This window comes from Gymnoscopelus braueri (assembly GCF_963280865.1).
Source record: "Gymnoscopelus braueri genome assembly, chromosome: 4".
Classification (NCBI taxonomy): domain Eukaryota; kingdom Metazoa; phylum Chordata; class Actinopteri; order Myctophiformes; family Myctophidae; genus Gymnoscopelus; species Gymnoscopelus braueri.
In genome coordinates this window covers 22668666-22678665 of record NC_137605.1, presented here as the reverse complement: position 1 = coordinate 22678665, position 10000 = coordinate 22668666, and the positions used below count along the sequence as shown (strand labels likewise).

The 10000-nt window shown below is 44.5% G+C and overlaps 1 protein-coding gene across 1 annotated transcript in view; it reads right to left on the bottom strand.

Annotated features, from left to right (window-relative positions):
• Positions 1–10000, bottom strand: part of tmem145 (transmembrane protein 145) — a 54133-nt gene that overhangs the window by 13725 nt on the left and 30408 nt on the right. The window contains exons 6-9 of the mRNA XM_080426258.1: positions 6741–6825; positions 5944–6015; positions 4478–4546; positions 3277–3357 (exon numbers count right to left, since the gene is read on the bottom strand). Coding sequence (XP_080282384.1) covers positions 3277–3357; positions 4478–4546; positions 5944–6015; positions 6741–6825 — 307 coding nt within the window. The remainder of the gene's footprint in view (positions 1–3276; positions 3358–4477; positions 4547–5943; positions 6016–6740; positions 6826–10000) is intronic.

The window sequence follows — 10000 nt, the reverse complement described above, 5'->3', positions numbered from 1 at the left end:
GCCGTGTGCACAGCCTCCCAAAACACACACACACACACACACACTCACACTCACACTCACACTCACACACACACACACACACACACACACACACACACACGCACGGACACGCACGGACACGCACGGACACGCACGGACACGCACGGACACGCATGGACACACACACACATACACCCTTGCACACTCACCGACACAGTTCCATACAACACACACACCTGCTTACATTTCAATAGAGTATACCCATAATCTATAACTAAGGAGACAGTGAGGAGACAATGTCAGTCAGTATGCCAATCATGTATGGGGGATGTTAAGAGTGGGACTTACCCAGTATCTTAAAGACATACCAAGTATTTTAAGGAGTTACCCAGTATCCTAACCACTTGAACCCTAGCGTCCCTACTCTGGGGCAAACATCCGACTAAAATAGCAGACCTAAAAGCTCAGAACGTGTCGCTTTGCCGAAGAGATGCGGTGTAAACGGAAAGAATTAGAGAGCCTATATAGAGCCCTGGAGGACCCGGTATATAAATAAATAACAAACAATATAAATATCAAACAAAATCTGGGCGGCCCAAGCAAAACCCTCAGGTTGAACCCTTTGCTCAAGTCTGTGAGCAAAAGATTGGGGGCTTTATTTAGGGCCAGACAGACTAAATCCACTATTTGGGGATTTAGGGTGGCGCAAGGGGCGTTCCTGTGCAAAAGTTGCTATTTTGGGACACTAGCCTCATCCGCAAAACCCCCGTTACATTATGCATAGGTGTGGTTTGGGCGTTACAATAATAAAACCAATCACTGTGCCAGATGCCATTGCCTTTAAGAGAAGACTGCGCAAGCCATTATCCCCAATGCAATCTCTCTCTCTGCCAGTGTTGCCAGGTGTGCTTATTACATCCAAACCTAAATGTTCCTGTTTTAACTCCTATCTAACGTTTCCTACCCTCTGTGTACATAGTAGGCCTGACCTCTAGTAGTTGAATAGTCGACTAATTAGTCGAGGGGTGTCTGAGTCGACTGCCAATCTCTTAGTCGAATTTTAAAAAAAAACTTTAAAAAAAAAGAGGGAAAAAAAATTATTCAACTGAGAGATTGGCCTAGTTTGTTATATTAATTAACTAATAGTTTGCCAAAAATAGGATATACATCCTGATTTATTGGGAGAAACCAATAGTATATGTTAAATCAGACACTAAGCACCCCTACAGGCCAAATGGAATGTTCCTCTATTGCATAACATATTTTTTGCATGATTTGACTGAGAGATTGGCAGTCGAATCAGACTGATTCGACTGCCAATCTCAGTCGAATCAAGCAAAAAAAAAAAAATATTATTATTATTATTATTATTTTTGTGTTGCATTAGTCGACTGCCAGTCGACTATTGGCAATTAGTCGCCAATCAGATTCGACTATACAAATCCTTAGTCGGGGACAAGCCTAGTACATAGGTGTAAATATACTCGCTCTATGTCCGTGTCTTCTATATGGATACATGATTATGTGTTTTGTGTTTTTTGATTTGTTTTTACCTGTGCAGCACTTTAGTCAACTAGGTTGTGTGAAAATGTGCTCTATAAATAAACTTTGATTGATTGCATGAATGAAGCCACGTTGGGCTTGTTTTTCTGTAAAGTTGCTTGTAAATAATGGTAGTTGTGGGTTGCGGTTGTGAGCTTGTAGATCGGCTATTTTCAAATAGCCAACATATATAAATATGCACATTGTTTAATAGCCGACATATATAGGTTTGAAGTGCTCATTTGGCCTATAGTCACTTCTTTTGGGCTTGTTTCCATATACCTGGTTATTCCTCTCGCAACTTCTGGCAACACTGCTCATGTTCCGACATCAACTCGGCAGCCGCACTGGGGCACCGTAACGTTGGACACCATATGCCCGACGTTAACTTCATAGGCTCTAAAACCCTATTTGATAGACCCAAGTATCACCTACATGTTACTGATTAGAGAGAATTTTATATTATTGTAATCAGTTCCTTATTTCCTGAGTAATCGATGAAAAAAAACTGAAGTGTGTAATTTGGAGAGCATTGCATTGCGCACCGCACAAATTGTCTTCTTTGAATAGACTATTATCTTATATAAACACAATTAACACAAGGAATTGACAATCTCCCTTCTGCTGCTTATAGGAAAATTTGAATCACAGAGATGTGTTGACAATTAGGAGAAAGGGAGCCTTTGAATGTTGTGCCGTTGTTCGCCCCGGCCGACTCCCGACATGTCCATTGCAGGCGCACTCTACCAAACAAATTTGGCATAGCGGGTGGTTTTAGAATCCGTTCTGCACTTTCCCAAACGTGTGTGGGAAAAATAGCAATTTTGGGGATAATGCATCAACACGCCCACGGGCACACCTCCAGGCGCAAATAACGGAGTCGCATAATGAATAGTATAGTATAGCGGCCTCAAAATACAGTTTTGGGACAGTGCCAGCTCCCTTATCCGTAATTCACGGGAAGCGGGCAGTAATTCACAGGCAGCGAGTGCAGGTATAGCCTAATATCCACTAGTGTATATCACACTAGTGGATATTATTGCCTCACAATCGCTCCTGATTGTCGGGAGGGCCGTTATCTACCCCAAATACCCCTGATTATCTCTGAGTGTGCGCATACCATTAGGTGCAACAGCATTGTAGTTGTGAAGCAGATAAGTGTTTAAAAAGATTGTTACCGGTATTGCCATTTGGCAAAGGAGACGACAGTTAGTGAGAGAAGTGCTTTGGTGCGACTGTCAGAGAGAGGGGCGAGTGGGGGATGTAAGTAGGCGGTGACAAAGTCAAAGCCAGCATTTTTAATTTTTACATACAATGTTTGTATGTGTTTGTATGTGTCCACAGAAATACAGATTTATTTATCCAAATTTGGATATAGAAGAAATGTAAAGACTAACCCATCATCTTAAAAACAAACCCAGTATCTTAAGGACTTACCAAGTATTTTAAGGACTTACCCAATATATTAAGGTTACCAAGTATCTTAAGGAATTACCCATTATCTTAAGGACTTACCAAGTATCTTAAGGACTTACCCAATCTATTAAGCACTTACCAAGTATCTTAAGGAATTACCCATTATCTTAAGGACTTACCAAGTATCTTAAGGAATTACCCATTATCTTAAGGACTTACCAAGTATCTTAAGGACTTACCCAATATATTAAGCACTTACCAAGTATCTTAAGGAATTACCCATTATCTTAAGGACTTACCAAGTATCTTAAGAACTTACCAAGTATTTTAAGGACTTACCCATTATCTTAAGGCTGCCATTCCCAACTCCATCTGTAGCATACAGACCCCAGTAGATACAATGGAACAACAGGCTGAGCACTGTCAGATTGGGAGAGAGGGGGAGAGGAGAATAGAGGGGGAGAGGAGAATAGAGGGGAATAGGGAGAAGATGGAGGGAGGCGGGAAGGGAGAGGGGAGGGGAGGGAGAAAGAGAGGAAGGAGAAAGAGAGGACAAGTGCAGTGGGACCGGGGGATAGAGAGAACAGAATAGAGTGGAGAGAGGGAGAGAGGGATGTCACAGCAAACAGAAAGAGAGCAGAGGACAGAATGAAGGATGGAGAGAGAGAGAGAGAGAGAGAGAGAGAGAGAGAGAGAGAGAGAGAGAGAGAGGGCAGAGGAGGCGAAGGGGAGATGAGAGGAGGCCGGCAGAGGAACGGGGGGATTGGGGAAGAGACAGAGGAGGGTTAGTTGAAAAGAGAGAGAAAGATAAGGAAAGAATGGGGAGGTGGTGGGAGGACAGGGACGGGATTCAAAGACCCGTGGGTGGAAGAGAGGGGGAAAGATAAGAGGAGGCAGGGAGGGAGCAAAGTAGAAGAAGAGGAAGAAGATGAAGAAGAGGGAGACAGAGAGTTGAAAAAGGGGCCCGGGGAATGGAGGGGGGTTGGCAGAGAGAAGGAGATGGAGTTAGAGTTGAAAGGACATTCAGCGAGAAGAGGAGAGACGAGGGTGGAGGACAGATTGGCAGCACAATGAGAGAGATGGAGGATGAAGAAAGAGAATTGAGGGGAGCAGGTGAACGGAGAGAGAATTCATAAAAAGAAAGAGATGGAGAGAGAGAGGAGAGAGAGAAAGAGAGAGAGAGGAGAGAGAGAGAGAGAGAGAGAGAGAGAGAGAGAGAGAGAGGCCAAGGAACAGAGAAGATGATTCAACAGGGAGACATGAGGGAGGAGGAGAGGAAGGGATGAGAAAGGAGAGGAGGAGAGTTTGTCATACAGAGTCAGTGTGCAGTGAAGCAGCAAACTGTGTAATGACTCCTATTTACAGTGTAATGACGACGATAACATCTCTAATCTGCATCAGGGATTACATTCTGTGTGTGTGTGTGTGTGTGTGTGTGTGTGTGTGTGTGTGTGTGTGTGTGTGTGTGTGTGTGTGTGTGTGTGTGTGTGTGTGTGTGTGTGTGTGTGTGTGTGTGTGTGTGTGTGTGTGCAGTCCTCACCTTCCACACCTGCAGCAGTCATAAACATCTTGTAGGTGGTGTGAAGAAGCTGTCTCCCCTTCAGGTTGTCTGCAGAAGGGAGGGGGGGGTGACAAATAGACTGAGTGAAGCAGAGGAAGAGGAAGAGGAAGAGAGAGGGACAGAGATAAAAGGATGGAGGGATGGTAACAGATGGTGCGTGAGAGGAGAGCGTGAGAGACAGAAGCCGGGGAATCAAAAGCAAGAGAGATGAAACAAGCGCCAGGGCCAGATAGATGCAGAGAGTGGCCCATTTGTATGCAGCCATCCTGCCAACAGCCGTCTCAGGACGAGGCGCAACCAGATGCAACTTCTCCCTTTTCTGTCCTCCCTAAAAAGCCCCCCCCCCCTCTCCTCCTCCTCCCACAAGCTCCTGGGAAACCGTTTTTAAATGCGTATTTAACTGAGCGGGTTGACTCCAAAAAACACTCCTGTTTACCCCTGGGGGAGTGATTACAAGGGGAAAAAGGGGAGGAATGTTGGTTCGTAGATGTGCATCAGTGCACAGCGTTAACAATGTGGAGCCTCGCAGAGCTGCTGAACGTTAAGCAGCTCTGCAGTCTCTCACATGTAGGCAGCCGCTTCCACAAAGCTATACTCTGATGGTGGGTTCTTGTGCTCAGAAAAGAGGGACAGAGAGAACTTTCCATTCCAAGTTCCATTGGATTGACTTGCTCTCACCGGGGCCAGGTATTCGAACCATGACCTATGGGGGCGGGGCGGGGGTCATAAGCTAGCCTCTCTTGCCATTAGGCCACCATCCGACATGTCCATTCAACCACTTACTTTTCGGTACCTACACAGTTTCCCCTTCGTAGTCTCTCTGTCTCTCTCTGTCTCTCTCTCTCTCTCTCTCTCGCATTTACTTTTATATTAAGCATCTTCTGCTATTCTTCGCTCTCTCCATTTTCTCTTTTGTCCCACTCACACAAGCTCAGGATGGGTGGTGAACATGCTGGGACTGCACCTTCACTTATCTGAGGGAACATAAGAACGTACTCCTCTTCCCATCACGCAGGCCCGTAAGAGACTTCATAATGCATGTGACAAAAAGGCTCTTAACGCTCTTAATGTTTTTCTACTTCTGAAAGGAAAAGGTAAAACGCTCTGCTCCTGGAGATGGAGAGAAACACAGAGAGAGAGGGAGAGAGAGAGAGAGAGAGAGAGAGAGAGAGAGAGAGAGAGAGAGAGAGAGAGAGAGAGAGAGAGAGAGAGAGAGAGAGATGTACAGTAGGGGTACAAAGACGTAGATAGAGAGACGATGGAGAGAGTGCTGTGCTGAGTGCTGAGAGGATGGAGCGAGGATAGAAAGACAGAGAGGGCAACGGAAGGTCAGACAGAAAGACAAAGAGCGAGAAACAGATGGGTAGCAGGAAAGAGGAGAGAGAGAGAGAGAGAGAGAGAGAGAGAGAGAGAGAGAGAGAGGAGAGAGATATCTAGATACTTACAGGCAAAGTAGCAGGAGAGGATGAACACCAAGGAAAAGATAACCAGGAACGTGATGTCCGTCTCCAGGATCCCTGTGATGGAGAGATAGAGGGGGTGGAAGAGAGATGGGTGAGGAACAAGAGAAGGAAAGGGGGATGGGAGCGATAGAAAGAGGAATGAAAAGTATGGTCACGAGAGGAAGGGGGATTGAGGGATGAGTAGGGGAAAGAGAGAAGATGAGACAAATGAGGTGGGGTGTGGGAAAGGAGGAAGGGCGGAAGAGGTCGATTAGGGTGAGGAGGGTGAGGAGAGAGGAGGGGACAGACAGAACGATGGGGAGGAGAGAGAGGGACAAAGGAGAGGACAAAAGGAAGGGAATCACAGGAATGAAGGTAAACGGAATGAAAGAATAAAGCAATTAAAGCGGTAGAGGGTGATTGGGTGAAGGAGAAATGGATATTGGATTAGATAAGAAAGTGAGAGAGACAGAGAGATAGAGAGAGGGGGCGGACAGAGAGCAAGATACAGGGACAGAGAGACAATGAGAAAAAGAGATGGAGGGGGGAAGTGGATATAATTCAGTTAGAGAAACAGACACTCTGGTCCCTCTCTTCTCCTCCATTTTCATCCCTTGCACTCTCTCCATCCGTCATCATTAATTCATTCAGCCGTCCCTTCATTATTGTAATTTGCTCAGTACAGTGTGCTTTATTGGCCGTACTAAGTGGTGTGGGCTAGTGCCATCGACGATTCATTCCATAATCCGTCTCCTCTGTATGTCTGTCTGTCTGTCTGTCTCTCTCTCACACTCACTTACCGAACTCATCGGCAGAGAAATGCTGCGTCCAGAAAGATTGGCCATTAGTGAGTTTCATCTCATACTCCAGCTGCAAGCCTTCGCCCTGAGAGTGGGAGAGAGAGAGAGAGAGAGAGAGATGGGTGTGGGGGCAGAAAGAGTGGAAGAAATAAGGGTGTGGATGAAGGAAGATGGAGGGAAAGTAAGAGAGACAGGGGGAGAGGAGACAATATAGTTTAGGGTCATGCTCTACTTTTTGGTTCTAGTACACAGACACTAAGACACCCCTCCCCCGCCCCCCAAAACAAAAGGAACGAAAAAGAAAAAAAAGCTCTTGTAAGAGAGCAGGAGGGAATGCAACATTATGAGCTGTGAAGTGTTCACCTACTTTCAGCACCACGGACAGCGCATGTGGAGGAGCTGATTCAGTGGGGCCGTGTGCGTTGCATTGAGCATTACAGCGGGTCCCAACCTTTTCCTTTACTTGACAATCTCGAGAGGTTTGCCGCGTTAAGTGGTCAGATGGGTGGGCTGCATGCATTTTCAGAGCATGTTTATTTTAATGTTCAATCAATCGATCGTGTTCCGGCTTCAATCAATGGAACTAACATAGTATACTTGTTCATCTTTATCTGTATCACAATGAGAATTCATTTTCAAGGTTTAAAAAACTAAAATGCCATACTTCTTTACATACATTTTAAAATATTAATGTTACATAATTATTACAATCTTTTTTGCCAATTATTTGGCGGCCCACCAGTGGGCCCGGCCTACAGGTTGATCGACATTGGGCTTGAGTCCAGTCCACCATGTTTGTCTTCTATTAACTTACAGTTAACTTACAGTTATCAAGTTTGTTTGGAATCCATGTCAGCACAAGCATGAGACAGCGATGAACACATGAAGCCATGAGGAGGCAGTGACACTGACAAAAACAGTACAATTTGATGCAAAACGGCTTCGTTTCCCACAACAATATCTATTATCAATACAATTACTGTTTGTTTTGCCTGTGTCACTCTGTAATCCATTTCAATGTGCTCTGTCAGTATAGCAAATTATTGACAGTCATGCCAGTGAAATGCCTCCGAATTGAATTGAATTGATTCGAGAAAGAGAGAGTGGGGGGCGAGAGGGAGGGAGAGAGAGAGAGAGAGAGAGAGAGAGAGAGAGAGAGAGAGAGAGGGAGATAAAAAGAAAGATGAACAGAGAGGAGAGATGGGTCGACAATTAGAGCAAAGTGAGCTCATTTCACAGACAAAAGTTCAAAGCCATGCAGTCTGGTCTTGAAAGATGGATAGACAAGAGAGAGACAGACAGACGGAAAGAGAGCGAGACAGCGAGAAATTACTTTGATTTCATTTGGCGGCCTCAGACTCCATCTCGCTCCCTCTATCAAAAAGGGGCGAGAAGCGTGGAGCGTGCACTGCCACAAAATCAATACAGACACGAAGAGCAAAGAGACAGAGATAAAGAGAGATAGATAGATGTAGAGAGAAATGGACAGAGAGAGCCTTACAAAACCAGAGAGAGAGAGAGAGAGAGAGAGGGGGGACACTATAAAAAAGACAGGAGCGAATGAATGGAGAGAAAAAAATAAGTGCAGAAGGAGCGAGGGTTGAGGTGTAGAGATCACTAGTAAATCACAGCTGTACTGCTGATCCTGAGTGTCAGGACCCAGGAGGGGGTCATGACCCAGCAGGGGATCTCACAATGATTTGGAGACTTAGCCAGATGATTTAACCATTTATTGTAAGCTCTGTTTTATGCTTTTTCATAAAAATTAGTATTAGTTTCCTGCACTGTGATTGGCCCACTTGGCCCACTTTCCTGTACTGTGATTGGCTGACTCTATTGGCTGACTCTATTCAGCACTGTGATTGGCTAGCGAGACACATGATGACATTAATAACCTATAAATAGGATTATGCACTTCCAATAATCCTTTTTTTTTGGAAGTGAGCTTCCATCACTATGATGAAATAGCTGAAAATAGCTGATCTACAAGCTCACAACGTGGCACACTATGTGCTTGTTCATCTGACACGTTTGCTATTTTCAACCCCCCAAAAAATGAAAAGTGTTGAAAATAGCAGATGTTTTTATGTGCCTAACTGTATAATGACATGCCCGAAATAGGGATGCCAGATGGAAAGTCGTTGGTAGAAATATCCATTTCCAGTAATATAAATGATACACTTGCATTTATTCATAGAACACATTAAGGCAGAAAGGAGGTCTATGATTATACTAACATGCCAACAGTGCCAAGTGTGCATTCATTGTGTTGCCAACTGGGGGTCAACCGCACTGAGCCAGGATTGTGCCAAACAGTGCCTTTGATTGGGGCGGAGAGGCAGAATACAGCCTCAAGGTGAGTTTTATATCACTTACTGAAGCTGATAATAGCCTCTTGAGGACCTGCATTCCCAAAAACACACAAAGTAGGTGACCTCTGGCAGTAGTAGTGCTACAAAATTAGCATTTGGTTGTGCTACTGACCTGAAAATCTATCTGTATACGCCTTCAAAGCCTAGTACAGTAGTGCTATAAGAATTTACTATTATTTGGCTCAGGCATCCAAACTTAACATGAATCGGTGAACGTTGCTCATTTACATACATTTTCACGCGTAGAAAAGCCTGTGATGTAATGCAGTGGTTCTCAAAGTGCTGAGCCAGGACTAGAGGTCCTTGACTGGTTCCAGGGGGCCCCCACCAAAATGAGTTAATATAGCAATTTATCAATTTAACCACTTTAACCCTATACACATTGGCTATTTGAAAACAGCCGATCTACAAGCTCACAACGTGTGGCATCGCAACACGTTGTAAGCTCGCAGATCGGAACTTCAAAAGAATTTAACAACATAAATCTTGTATGGGGTCCCTGGCACAACATATTTTCAGATGGTGATCCGGACCAAATACATATAAACATTTAAAGACATAAAACAGCTTGAGAACCACTGATGCAACGTATTTCACTAATTCTGTCAGTTCTCTTGTCTGGAAGACTGCCAGGTTCCACTTAGAAAAGTTCTGCTCTGTAATAATACAGAATTTGTGGGAAAATAAATAAATATACTTTTATTCCATGAAAATGTTTTTCTGCAGCCTTTAGATTTCCCACTAAAATGAAATGACCTCTAAACACCTTAGGTCAAAATAATTTTCTGATGCCAGCCTTCACACACTTTGTACATGCTAACCCAGGGATGGAGGGCGGGGGTGGGTGTTAGCGCATTCTGTGAGGAGGCCTCCTTTCGTTTCGCTCGG